The 13,873-nt window shown below is 42.6% G+C and overlaps 2 protein-coding genes across 3 annotated transcripts in view; one reads left to right on the top strand and one right to left on the bottom strand.

Annotated features, from left to right (window-relative positions):
* Nucleotides 1-6,027, bottom strand: part of CLIP2 (CAP-Gly domain containing linker protein 2) — an 83,951-nt gene extending 77,924 nt beyond the window's left edge. For both annotated transcript variants that reach the window (XM_065036496.1, XM_065036499.1), the window contains exons 1-3: nucleotides 5,781-6,027; nucleotides 3,331-3,474; nucleotides 1,271-1,414 (exon numbers count right to left, since the gene is read on the bottom strand). The gene's annotated coding sequence lies outside the window, so the exon portion shown is untranslated. The remainder of the gene's footprint in view (nucleotides 1-1,270; nucleotides 1,415-3,330; nucleotides 3,475-5,780) is intronic.
* A 49-nt stretch (nucleotides 6,028-6,076) lies between these two features.
* Nucleotides 6,077-13,194, top strand: RFC2 (replication factor C subunit 2). Its single transcript, XM_005503027.3, has 11 exons — nucleotides 6,077-6,324; nucleotides 7,438-7,507; nucleotides 8,145-8,186; nucleotides 8,399-8,505; nucleotides 9,201-9,302; nucleotides 9,908-10,008; nucleotides 10,691-10,848; nucleotides 11,188-11,253; nucleotides 11,736-11,816; nucleotides 12,154-12,267; nucleotides 12,897-13,194. The coding sequence occupies exons 1-11, from the start codon at nucleotides 6,194-6,196 to the stop codon at nucleotides 13,005-13,007; spliced, it is 1,083 nt and encodes a 360-aa protein (XP_005503084.2). The 5' UTR covers nucleotides 6,077-6,193; the 3' UTR covers nucleotides 13,008-13,194.
* The last annotated feature ends 679 nt before the right edge of the window (nucleotides 13,195-13,873 follow it).

Genomic DNA, 13,873 nt, shown 5'->3' with positions numbered 1-13,873 from the left:
GATAACTTGGATGCACAAAACAAAGGAGACTGATACAAGGATCTTTGTGCCCTTTGTGCTACAGTTCAAGCTACTTTGAGGAAGTGCAGGTAAAAAAATAAAAAACAAGGGATATACAAGCTAATGTTTAACTTTAATTGATTAGATTAACTCATGCTATCACAAGCCATTATAGCGAGGTTTACTGAATACTGGACAAGACAGGCAAACTGTCTAATGTTGCTTGAAGTATTCTGTATTTTTACATATCGCTTAGATGCAGCATCAATGAAGCAACAAATCACTCCGCTGCTTCAGGGGAGCTCTCTCAACATTGGGAATTACTGCCCTTTTCTGTGGGGTTTGCATTCCAGAGAACCACCAATTCACAATGGCTGCAGGGAAATCAGGTATTTTTGGGGAAGTCACTACAGCCCAACTGTGTTCAAACCTGCAGATAAGTCTCCCTTATTCAGTAAGGCACGCTCTGATATGATTTTTTTTTCATTTGGGAAGGGAAAACCTCAAATGACTGATGCAGGAAATAAACTTTCTCTCTCCTCACCCCCACTTCTCAGACTTCTGTGATAACTTCAATACTGAAACACTAGCAACAATGAACAACAAATGTCTTTAATTAGAGGATATACTTCAGTATATTTCCCTTGCCTAACTGAGGCAAGGGAAACTTAGGGAGGCAGCCCTAAATTTAGGGAGTTAGCCCAGGTGGAACAGAGCCTGGATTGCAGGGTTAATACCCAAAGATTTACCTCCACAGGAGTGTCCTGTCACACCTAATCTGAAAGATGCCTGGAGCTCTAGGGCTGACCTGGCACCATGCTGGACTGTGCCCAACTCAAACCGCACAGTGCCAGCTAGTGCAGGACCTGCATTTCCCTAGACCTTAACCCCATAAAACAGAATACAGCTTTACCCAGTAATTCAGGACTCTTCCCTTTCATGTTTTCAGGTTAAGAAAAGGTTCACAAATCATTTTCTCTTTGGACAAACAAAGTCGGAGAGCATATATTGGTATTATGCTCTAGCCTTAATATAATGTACCAAGTCATCCTTTAAATCCTGAATTGATACACAGTCACTACAGCAGATCTTAAGAGCACAAGTCCTATTTTCCATTGCATATCTAGGCAAAATCACACCAAACATTTGAAGTAAAATTCACCCATACACACAGAGGTCTGACAATAACAACCGCATTTTAATTTTTGTCAGATTTTTCCTACTTCTTCTATCATTAGCACTCTATAGTCAAGCCAGACTTGACCCTTACCTTAACATTTTGCTAAATTCCTCCTTTATGCTTCAGGAATTTCCCAATTTGGAATGCTGTAGCTCTGCCTTCCGATATTTCTAAATCCATGTTCTGAAGACTTGAAGGAATTCAGAGTGCTACAGCCTGATAACTCCTGGGCTCCTGATAAATAACAACATAATTGCATTTCCATCTTTTACATACAGAAAACAAGCACAAATGAATTTCGTCTAACATTTATTTCATTGCATTCAGCCCAGCCAAGCAAGGACTCTGATCAAGTTTCGCCCGTCATTTAAGAGACTAGATACAGCTGGAATTGATTGCATAATGTCATGCAGTACCAATTAGGGGCAGTCAGTGGAGAATATTACCAGACTGCTGACATAAGGAAGGAACACAAGTAAATATAAATGCCAGATGCAGTGAAGTATCATGCCATATCACGGCTGCACTGCATCTGACCAAAAGCCAAGCAATACTGTAATTATTTATAAAAACAAAACCAAAAAATCCACTTTGTATCGACTTCATTGCAAATTTCTTGTGAAGTTTCTGACAAATGTGGCATGGAGAAGAGGTGCTGCTCCACACCAGCCCCAGGCTGCAGGTGTAAGCAGCCAAGTGCTCACAGGGTGACAGCCACAAGGATAAAGGCATGACAAGCACAAAGGATCATTCCCTGCTTCTACACTTTTAGCTTTCTCCGCAGTGGTAGTAGCCAACAGCTGCATTTTGGCATCTAGGAAGAACTTACTTTTTTTTTTTTTTTTTTCCCAGAGACAAAAGAGGAATTCTACAAAAAAGTCTATTCTTCTATTCTCTTGGCTGTCATGGGTGACCCCATGTGGCTTTTAATACAGGTGTCCACACTCCCTCTACTGACTAAAGCTGTAACCACGGTTGGTCTTGTACTGCACATGCAGCACTATTATGTGCTTAAAAATCAATTGCCTTGATATTCTTAAACATCCAAAGAGCAGGACTAGCAGGTCATTATTCCTGAATCCTGTACTTATAACCTAGTGTAAAGCACTGGATAGGTTATTATTTGTTCCTCAACGCATGCAGAAAACTCATAATAAAGCTTTGCTGGCTTAAAACTGTGGTGACCTAAATCAATTTTTAAAGTATTTTCAGGTGCTTATAGAAAACTATTGTGAATATTTAAAACATTAGAGTCTTCTGGTAGCAATAAGCTGAAATTGGCCTTTCCCAGTTACTCTGTCACCACAGTCTGTGATTTGCCTCACTTCTAGCAGTGTGAATTTCCGAACTGCAGACTAGGACAGCATGCTGCCTATAATTTCATAGGACAGCATTAAAAAACACGTTGAAAGGTACTAAAGAAAAATGTAAAAAGCAGTAAGATGCCATAAATAAAGGCCTAGAGGTAACAGGGTGGGCAGATGTCATGCTGTGTTTACCCAGCCTGTTCTGGTGAGCTGCCATTGCTCTGCAGCTCCTGGAGATGCTAACGCGGCAGGAAGGATGAGGCAGTGGATCAGAAACAAGCTCAGAGATGGCAGCGCTGGTGGAGATTGAATGTGTGACCTCTGCCATTATATTTAGAAAAAAAATCTTAAATGGTACACATAACATGAGCTCAGAGCAGCACAACTCTACCTCCTCTATGGAGAAACACATGAAGAATGGAGGGTGTGATGCTACAAGAACAAATTAATACTCTGCATATACTGACAGCGTTACCCCTGGTTTTGCTCTTAGAGCTCAAGCACGGCAGCTCTACAGGCATCAGTGCCTTTGTCAGCTCAGGTATAGCTGTGCCAGGCCCCCAAAACCCCCTAATACAGTGATGCCCCACTTAATAAAGCATCAGTCCTGCCCCTCTTCTAACCACCCCATCATGACTTTCACTCCTGGTATTTGTACTGGCTTTGCTTTACACTTTCAGCTTCAGTGAGCAAAAGATAAAATGGTCAGCAGCATCAGAATCCATCCCACTGTCTCCAGCCTAAAGGTGTGAAAGGCAGAGAAAGCAAACAAGGAATATCCTCAAAGGGTCCGCACACCATGCATCTCCCTGGCAGCCAGACCGCCTGTGCTGCGTGACCTACTTGAGGCTGCTGAACACTGTCAGGCTGCAAAAGGAGGCGACGGCATTAACGGAGACTGCAGGGCTGCTGGGGATGGACGGCCCAAGGAACTCTGCACTTCCCTGCACGCTGCAACTCAAGGTCTCAGCCCTCAGCCTTTTAGACCTGCTGGATAACAAATATTAGTATTAGGCCTAACAATAATGGTAAGGTGAGCTCACAGATTTAACTCAAAAGCAAAATGACCTTGAATACTAAACAGTTCTCCCCTCTGTCCCAAAACCACTGTATATAAGAATTCATTTATTACTTATCTGTACTGAATAGGCAGTACAGATACATACTTTTCACTAATGATTGCCCAAATGTTAGTTTCTTCTCTTATCTTTTATTCATATTTCCTTATGGATTTTATACCTCACATCCCCCATCATCACTCCGTCACTGTTGCTTTCCACTGTTTTCAACTACTGTCTCAATTTTTAACGCCTTTACTAATTTCAACTTTTTGTTCAAGTTCAAAACAAGCTATTCTCAATTTCACCAACCATAGTATGCAAACAGCAATTATTTTGCCACAACTTCTGCATTTACCCACCCCTCTGACAAAACCTGTTGCATTGGGCTTTAGTTTCCCCATAGAGGCTAAAGCATGAGCCCTTGACTGGAGCTGATCTGAAAAAAATCTCCATATGGTCTTTAAAGGATCATTCCCTACCTCAAGCACCTGCAGCTGGGACTTCTTGACCCTGGGATAATCAAAAGATCACTATTTATTTCTGTCATGGTGGCCTTCATTCCTAGTAGTACTACCATTCCCCTTGCTAAGCAAATCATTACCAAGAAGCCATTATCTGTACTCTGTACTGATTACAAATATTTAGTAACCTTTTCCTATAGATTTTGGAGTGGGAAGGAGACAGGTCAGAAAAAATAATCTTAAATTCAGAGTTATTATCCTTTCATGATAATATAGTGCATCTAGTGCATGCATGTGTATTCAAGCACTGTTGATGACACATCAAAAGAGTTCTGCCATTTCAGCAACGAATTGGGAATTCATTTTATCCTGGGTGTATCCTATGATGTCAGCAGACATGCTACAATAAAAACAGTTCACATTTTGGGACCGATAAGTTTTAAATCTTTCAGCTCAGGTCTGCCTATCCACCTGTCACACATCCCTACCAATACTGACCCCTCAATAAATACTTGTTCCATGTTTGGTAAAATACAGAACCACTGGGGATAAGCAAGGAGTTGCTGCCTGCACAGAAGCTGCAGTGCTTGAGAAGGCCACACTCCAAAGAAACATTGCAATTGGTTAGCAGAAACATATCACAACATCTGTCATCAGCCTCTCAGAAACAATTCTTATGAACAGCCTTTCTTCCTGTCCTTCGGGTGCTTATCAGCAGCAATCCTGCACATATAGTGGGAGAATTAATGCTGCCCAGAGAAATTATAACTTATCTAAAGGCTGGTACTTCCTAAGAGCATAACAACTGTTTAATTTGGCAAGAAACCAAAGCATGTCCACTGTGCTGTAGTGACAGACTGTTGTGACCAGCAGCACTCTAAGCAGTCACAGTGTCTCGTGTTGGGTTCTGCTGAGTGTTGCAGTAAGCTAAAATCCGAAGACAAGAGTAACACAGTCAGCTCGAGGTATTACAGGAACAATGTATTCATCCAGCTTGCGTGCTAGAAACAGTCTGAATAGTGAAAGAGTGCCAACTGTCTCAGCATAATTATGTTGCTATTTAATTTGCTACTTTACCTGCAATGGAGGCAAAGTCAATCCACAGTTAATTCAGCCACCCACATAAATGCTGCAGACCATTTATAATCTCACCTTTACATAACATTTATTCTAAAACCACTAGGAACCACGTACAGCTATTAATAAAAAATATGCAAAACAAGATTAAAGCACTGACCATCCTGCCTACATAAAGACTCAGATAGGAGACTGCACTCTGCATAATGGAAAACTTCACCCTTGAGACTTCTAGAGCCTTATGAGAAAATTAGCAAACTCCACTGCCAGGCCATGCACAGAACCAGCTCCACAGGCTGAGGGCAATGCTCTCACCCGCAAACATCCACGTGCCAGTCTCAGAACACCAAGTAACAGGCACCAACAGTAACATAAGAATGCAAATGTTGTGGCAAGTGATAGGAAGTTGCTCCCTTAGAGCATGGCCACTCACACAGGGCTTCAAAAACTATCAGTTCCAGGTTTCTGCCTCAAATCCATCTTCAATTAGAAACACTTCCCAAGGAATTAGAGCCCAGACTGAAGGACAGATCCTCTGCTCACCAAGCTAACACAGATGTCATGATGTGAAGCATAAGCAGAGCTTAAAAATGCACCAAGAGCCCAGTAACTATTAAGGTTTAAAACTAGTATTGATACTGAAATCCCAACAGTAGCATCAGAATCACTCCCCCATTATAACATGACTACTTACAGTATTTTGTGATGCATCTTTTATTGTTTTCATTTTATGGGGGGAAATAAAAGTAGCTAGAAGAAGAAACAAAGGTTTAGACTCCTGAAATGCAAAACGTATTACTGGTTGGTTTGGATTTTTTTTGTTCTTTTATTTTTTTTTTTGTTATTAATTATCTTAACCAGTCAGTACGGCAGGAAAAGCTGCCGGAGTCCAGAACAGCCGAACCCCAGCCCGCCAGCCGTGCTGTGCGCCAGTCCCTCCTCCGCTAAGCGCGGCCCGCCGCCTGCCGCCTCTCCTCAGCGGCCTCACAGGGGCCGGGAGCGCGGGGGACAACCCACCCGCCGGCCTCCGCCGGTCCGCCCCGCAAGGCGGGCCCAGGAGCACGGCCCTCCCCTCACGGAGCCGGCGGGCAGACAGCGGCCGTCGGGATGGAAATGGAAGTGGAGGAAGTGGAGGCCGCGGAGGACGAGAAGGCCGGGCCCGCAGCAGGCGAGAAGCGCGGATCGGCCGAAGCCCCGGGGGCTGCTCCCGCCGCCAGCGGCCATTACGAGCTGCCCTGGTGAGCGGCGAAGGCGGCGCGGCCTGCGCCGGGGAGCGGCGGCTGTGAGGGAGCGCGGGCAACCATTAAGCGAGATAGGGCCAGGGGCTGGAGGAAAGACGGAGGACGCGCGGCTATTGGTTCAGAGCGTGATGGAAGGCGGGGCTTGCTATGGCGTAGCCTATGGAGTGAACGGGGGGCGGGGCGCGCCGTTGGCGGGAAGGTGGGGGCTCGCGCCGCAAGATGGGGCCTGTAGGCGCCCACTGTGTGGGCTAGGCCGTGGGCTTGTCCTCCGTGCCCGGCGGGCTGCAGGGGCTGGGTCTGACTGAGAAGTGGGGTGTTCTGGCAGCGACGCGGACTCTGCCTGTCCATAGTAACCTACCCTAACGGGGCTGGGGCCAGTGAGGTGGGAGAGGGCACTGTGCAACCCTGGGTGAAAGCACCAAGTCCTTGTGGAGTCTGCAGTCAGCCCTGCCTTGTGTTAACTGTGAGAGTGGACAACGTGGTGTGTCCCCTTGGCCATGGCATCAGGCAGAGGCACTACAGTCATGTCCATGTTGAGCATTTTCTCCTTGCTTTTTATAGTATGCGAGTAGAATCATAGAATCATTTTGTTTGGAGAGGACCCCCAAGATCATCAAGTCCAACCATAACCCACCCCTGGCACGACCCCGTGGTGACTCCGCCACTGCCCTGGGCAGCCTGTTCCAATGCCCAGCAGCCCTTTGGGGAAGAAATTGTTCCCAAGATCCAACCTCAACCTCCCCTGGCACAACCTGAGGCTGTTTCCTCTGCTCCTGGCGCTTGTTCCTGGGGAGCAGAGCCCGACCCCCCTGGCTCCAAGCTCCTTTCAGGCAGTTCAGAGATCAGAAGGTCTCCTCTCAGCTCCTGTTCTCCAGCTGAACCCCCCAGGTCCCTCAGCTGCTCCCATCACACTTGTGCTCCAGCCCCTTTCAGGCCTTGGTGCGGTGGGATGCTGCGCTTAGCACTGAGGGGGGCCCTGCAGCGTTTGCACTAAAGATGCATCAAGTCACCTTTGTCCCACGTTGTCTAATGTAATCCTTTTCTGTCTGTGTACAGTGCTACGGAAGTTTCATTAGATGTGCTGAAGTGTGTGGGCTTTTGCTTTTACAGGGTGGAAAAATACAGACCCATGAAACTATGTGAAATAGTTGGAAATGAAGATACTGTGAGCAGGTTGGAGGTGTGTAACGGTCCCTTTGGGGTAGATAAAAAAACATAATTCTGCACAGATCAACAGACAAATAAAAGCATTTTTTATTTTTACATCCATACTTGAGTATGTGGAAACAAACTTTCTGATTTACTTCAGAAATTACGTGTTGTAGGACATGCTTGGGTGGTGTTCTGAGCAAATACACCTTCTTGAATTGGGCTGTTGTTTAAATTGGCCCGGGTTTGATACAACTTAGCAAATTTGTAGCTGTTGTAATCATATTGTTTAAATAAATAAATATCATTTATGTAACAGAAAGAAACATAAATTTAATGTTTGTCTGGAAGAAAGATATTTTCCTTGACAATTTAGTTTGTGAACACAGCATTTGTTAACAGAGAGCTTATATTAGCAAGCATATAGTTAAAAAAGATGCAACAGAAAGGCAAGAGTACAAAAGACCTGTGGCATGTTATTCTAAGGAATGACTTCTGATGGTTCAATTAAAAAAACCCACATGAAACAGCAAGATTCAAAAAAGTTAAAGCACAAGGGAAGAAAATAATGGGTTAGCACTGTTTCTTGTGCTTGAAATAGAAGAGAATTGAAAACTATGTGTTCCCACTATTTCCTTATAAAATATCTTCTTACTATTCTTTCTTAGGTCTTTGCAAAAGAGGGGAATGTGCCAAATATTATAATTGCTGTAAGTATTGTTGTGTTGTACTGTATTTCACTGTGTTGGTCCTGCCTTCTGAAATCTGACCACAATAGTCTCACAGTATAGATTTGAATTGTACCTGATAGATTGGATATATTGGTTTTCATGAGTGGGGACCACTAAGTTGTGCTGTAGAGAGCACAACTTAGAAAATGACATTAAACTTGCCACCAATTGCTGCATTGTTGTATTTCTAGGGTCCCCCAGGAACAGGTAAAACAACCAGTATTCTCTGCTTGGCTCGTGCTCTGCTTGGTCCTGCGTTAAAGGATGCTGTTTTGGAACTGAATGCCTCAAATGACAGGTGAGAATGAATAAACTTTATCAAACTTTTAATGGAGCAGCAAGTATCCATTTTTAATTTTGGTGCAACTCAGACCAGCGTGATAGGCTTAATGCTCTATTAGGGCCTTTAGTACTTATTTTAATGCAGTTTTTCCACCTAAATGGTAGGCAGTCTTTGGTGTCCAGCTATCAACATAGTCTCTGTTGGGACTCTGTCTGGGAAAGCATCTGTGTTGTGCTAAGAAGACACACTCTGCCCAGCTGTTTTTCTTAAACTCTTCTGAGTTACAGCTGTGTCTGTGGATGTAGCTGTGTGAAGTTGTGGCAGAACAGCAAAGCTGTCTCAAATGCATCTGCCTTTGTTCATTTATTACCCCAACCTTTTGCCAAACAGAAGTCCTTTTATGGCAGTACTCTGAGGTCACTGATATGTATATATATGAATATATATACATGCACTGAGATATGTATATACTGGTAGTGTTAAATTACTTTTTCAAAGCCTCCAAAAAGGAGGATTATTGGTGTTAAAATCTGAATCAGGCAGCCTGGCTTACAGGATGGTTTCACAATGGTTATACTGGCACAGCTGAAGGCCAGGAACAAACAGCAGAACAGGGAGCTCAGAAACGCTTCAGCCACTCTGGCTGCTGAGTAAAATCTATTATGCAATTACACTCAACTGATCATGAATCATTTCAATTGTTGTTCCAGAGGCATTGATGTTGTGAGAAACAAAATCAAAATGTTTGCCCAGCAAAAGGTCACACTTCCAAAAGGTCGGCATAAGATAATCATCCTTGATGAAGCAGACAGGTACGTTGTTTTTTCTGAACATCAGTTTGTATGTGAAATGTACTGTACCTGTGCTGTGTGCGGAGCTGCTGTCTTGGACAGTCTTAGATGTTTCTGTCGGGCTATCAAAAATGATTTGGTAGGAAATAAATATGCAGTGAACTCTGGTTCTCATGCGGTTACTCATATCAAGCAGAGATCATTGCTTCAAAGGAGATGCTGAATATTGGGGTAAAACAGACTGTGATTTAGCTGTACATGAAATAGCATCTTCCAATTTACTGGCTCTTTCCCTTGGAAACGAGTCTGGCTTATGTAGACAACTTCACTGGGTGAAAATGGGGCATTCTCCATCTGCATGTTAGTAGTAGCGTTCTTAGCAGTGTTCTTCAGAGTATTAATGATTTATTTTTGCGGGTTAGTTTTACAGAGATCTCAGTGACAACCTGCATGGCTAGATGATGTGTTCACATGACAAGAAAAGGCTGCTTAGTTTATCACGCCAGAATACCAACTAATTTACAAAGCACTGTTTAATATCACTAAACTTGAAGCTTGTATAAAAAGTTATTAGGCTGTACCTGTAAGTCAGTGAAGGGCAAAATCTGTCCTATTTTCTCCCCCAGCATGACAGATGGAGCACAGCAAGCGTTGAGAAGAACAATGGAAATTTATTCCAAAACAACGCGCTTCGCCCTTGCCTGCAATGCCTCTGACAAAATCATAGGTAAAGTGCTGCTGGTCCATGAGTGTTTTTGTCACGTTCGCTAACTTCCAAGGCACTTTTCAGAAATACCTTGGACCTGCCCATTGCAAGGAACTGTGGTACATCTGAGAATAATCAAACCACCTGTACATACAGCTAATAAAATAGAAGTGTATTTGCATAGCCAGTGAACCTCCTGAACAGCTGTTTTTGATGGATAGTGCTATGCATGGCTGCAGAAGCAGATTTCTCATACGTTGGGCTTAACATCCCTCCAACTCTGGTAGAGTTTAAGATGTTTCATGTGTTGTTTACTGGGTATTGAACCTCTTTTGTTGTCCTACTTTTTGAAACATAGAAGTTTACCTATAGGCTGACACATTGTAGACGTTTAGACTTTTCCTGTTTAGCCATTTATATAGCATAATAAGATACATTCAGAAATGCAGGAGGACAGGAGCAGCCAAGCTTCATATGTATTTGCATATATCGGGGAAAATTCAAGGAGCACATCTGGGCTCACGTGAAGGACTATGACAGTTGTATGTGCTTAAGGAGGTGCTATATTTTGTCTGGAGCTGACATTCTTTTCCTTTAAAAGAAAACAAAGTGTTGAAAGCTGAGATATCTTCTTCCAAGATGAAAACAAAAAGTATTTTTTTGAGAAAGGAGGGAAATACTGATTATGCATCTCTGTCTTCAGAACCCATTCAATCCCGGTGTGCAGTGCTACGTTACACCAAGCTGACAGATTCACAAATCCTTGCAAGGCTACTGAAAATTGTTGAGAAAGAGGATGTACCATATACAGATGATGGACTAGAGGCCATTATCTTCACAGCCCAAGGAGATATGAGACAGGTACAAGATGCAAAAAACTTAAAAGCAAAAAAACATTGAATTGTGGCTCTCAAGGATTTACCTTTGGAGATGTAAAGCAAAGTGAATGTGATCTGTGGCACAAATGTAACTAAACCATTTGGTTTTGTGAGGTTTTAAGGTGGATCTGCTCCTTAAAAGTGAATTGGTGCAAACTGGATATCAAATGTGGGAAGAAACAAAGTTTGCTGTTTACTCTGTTGCTTAATTGAAAACTGCTTATTTGGCATCATTTTCTGGAAAGTGTATTTCATCCTGAGGAGGGGAGGGAGAAGTAGAGCACTTCAGAAAATCAATGAAGTCTTATTTTTTGTTTCACAGGCATTAAACAACTTACAGTCCACATATTCTGGATTTGGCTTTATAAACAGTGAAAATGTCTTCAAGGTTAGTAATAGTGTAAAACTGTGATGCTGGAAGTTTAGCACGAGAGCTGGATGAGACCGTTGGTCACATATCTAAGCCTTTGAAAGTGCTTTGCCAGTTTGCAGACAGAACCACATATGTAGCAAATGCAGCATTAGGCTGCAAAAAAGTGTACATGCCTTCTGAAAAGGAGAGCGAGATGCAGTCCCCAATGGCTCGACTGAGACTTTGTGGCTTTCCAGCTCTCTCAAAGCACACGAATCATATAACTGCTGGGACATTTCACAGCGGTGGAATCTGTTACTTGGGTGGTGTTACTTCGTGCTATTGACTCTGTCATGGCAGGATAACTGTTACCAGAAAAATCATATTACTTAAAATTTAATCTGTATTATAGAATGTGTCTGATTCAGCACCTCAACTGTATAGAACCTTGGTGAAAATACCAGGGGTTTAATGCAGCCTTCTAACATTTTGAAGTGTAATATTTCTCTTTGATACAGGTGTGTGACGAGCCTCATCCTCTGCTTGTGAAAGAAATGATACAGCACTGTGTAAATGCAAATATTGATGAAGCATACAAGGTTGGTTTTCATGTGTTGTGTCTGCATAGACACTTCTCTACAGAATTCTTGTTTGTTTTGAAGAATTCACAGTGTGAGTTGTTTTTCAAGATAAGGGCAATACCATGTAGATGAGTTGATGAATTAAACCCCTTTTATGCAGAGGTTTGTTCAGATGAATAAGCCAACAAGCAAAAAAGCAAGTTATATTGAATTTACTTGCTAAACAATTGGTGTTAAATCATTTGATAAATCGTACCTGCAGTTCCAGTAGTTTATACAGCTGTTCCAAAAGTGAATAAGCTTGACTACCTGATAAATTTTGGAGATAAATATAGAGTTATTCTTGCCTGCACAGATTCTTGCCCACCTGTGGCGACTTGGCTACGCTCCAGAAGATGTGATTGGCAACATCTTCCGTGTGTGTAAAACCTTTCAAATGCCAGAGTATCTGAAACTGGAATTTATCAAGGTTAGTTCTAACCTAGCTGCTGGTGAGGTCTTTTGGGCCATTTTAAGAGGAGGATGTGATCCCTAATACAGGGGCAGCCTCGGGGTTTTCTGTTTGATATTTGCTATATATTAGTGCCAAAAAGTATTTCTCCACTTTTTATTACTGCTTTTTTTCCCCAGTTTGCATCATTAGTTTGTCAATAAGAATCATCATTTGCAGTTTAAAGTCCAACCACCCACAGAAGCGCTAAAGTCACTTTAGTGATAACTCGAATTAATAACAAACACAATGCTGGTTGAATTTATTATTATTTACTTCAAAGCCTCAGATAACTCCTTGAGAACTTTATTCAAGCACATACCTCCAGCAGATAGTACAATGTTATAGTAGCAGCCAGTTGACAAACGGTAAACTGCTGTAATGGAATCACTCTTCAGGTTTAAAACCTATCCTAAAGTATATGCACCTTGCTCTTTACAAAGAAAGTGGAGAAATATGGGCTGTGATTTTAAAAAAAAAGAAGGAAAAAAAGGCATTCTAGTTGGTCTATATGTAAAGTTGCGCTTCTCTTGAGTGCAAGTGACTCTGAGGTTGGTCTCTCAGTAAGAGGAGAAAACAGGTGATTTTTACAATGTCTTTATCCCCAGGAAATCGGGTACACTCACATGAAGATAGCAGAAGGTGTGAACTCCCTTTTGCAGATGGCTGGACTGCTGGCCAGGCTCTGTCAGAAGACGGCAGCCCCGGTGGCGAGTTAAGGGTTTCACGGGGCATCCTGGGAGGGGAAGGGCTGGTGTGCAAGATCAGCAGCGCCCCATGTGCCCCGAGTTCTGCATGCACAGAGTCTGTTCCCCACACTTTGCTAAATTGCAGAAAAATAACCAGGTTCTATTGTAAAAATGTTTTGTACTTCTTTTATTTAGACCAATAAAGCTTTAAAACCTACCCCAAGTACTCTCGCCTGTTGTATAACTGGGGTAGAAGAGAGGACTGCGACAGTCCAGAGCAATAAGGTCTGTCTAGTGCACTCAACAAAACTGCTTATGTCTGCTACTGAGACCTAAGAGCAGGAGAAACAAAAATTGAATCGTGTTGTTAGTGGTTACATTTCAAGCCCGGCCATGAGTGGTGGTCCTGCTGAGACCAAAAAGGAAAAGGTTTTGCACAAAATAAGGCATTTAAGGAAATTATAATTGAGGCGTGCTGAGCAGATGCCACTCCTGGTTGCTTTTGGTAAGGAAGTTATTTTCACTAAACATATACAAGAGAAATATTACACATTTGTTAATGCTAGCTATTTATTTTGGATATTTTTTTTTTAAATTTACCAAATTCTGGGTTGCTCTGTATTTGAGTTGCCTTTTCTGTTCTTGCTTGTCCAGGTTAGGTAAAGTCAATTTACTACAGTTGCAGCATACCATAAAGCTACAGCATCATGCTTTCCTGTCTGCTCAGTTTGGGAAATTACCTTATCGGTGCGGGTGAGCAATAAAGGGTGAAAAGCAAAGCGAAAGCAAATATAAATGAATTTGGCCACCTCCATATCAGATGCGAGATGTGTGTCTCCAAGCAGAGCAATCTTAATATAATTAAGTATGTTCTGTTTATAGCAGTCAAACAAAGC

Source organism: Columba livia, chromosome 20 (assembly GCF_036013475.1).
Source record: "Columba livia isolate bColLiv1 breed racing homer chromosome 20, bColLiv1.pat.W.v2, whole genome shotgun sequence".
Classification (NCBI taxonomy): domain Eukaryota; kingdom Metazoa; phylum Chordata; class Aves; order Columbiformes; family Columbidae; genus Columba; species Columba livia.
This window is presented reverse-complemented; position numbering and strand designations above follow the sequence as displayed.

Coding starts and splice junctions, on each gene's coding strand:
- RFC2 (XM_005503027.3), top strand. CDS start 6,194: ATGGAAATGGAAGTGGAGGAAGTGGAGGCCGCGGAGGACGAGAAGGCC. Junction 8,187..8,398: donor TGCCAAATATTATAATTGCT/GTAAGTATTGTT, acceptor TTGTATTTCTAG/GGTCCCCCAGGAACAGGTAA. Junction 12,268..12,896: donor TGAAACTGGAATTTATCAAG/GTTAGTTCTAAC, acceptor CTTTATCCCCAG/GAAATCGGGTACACTCACAT.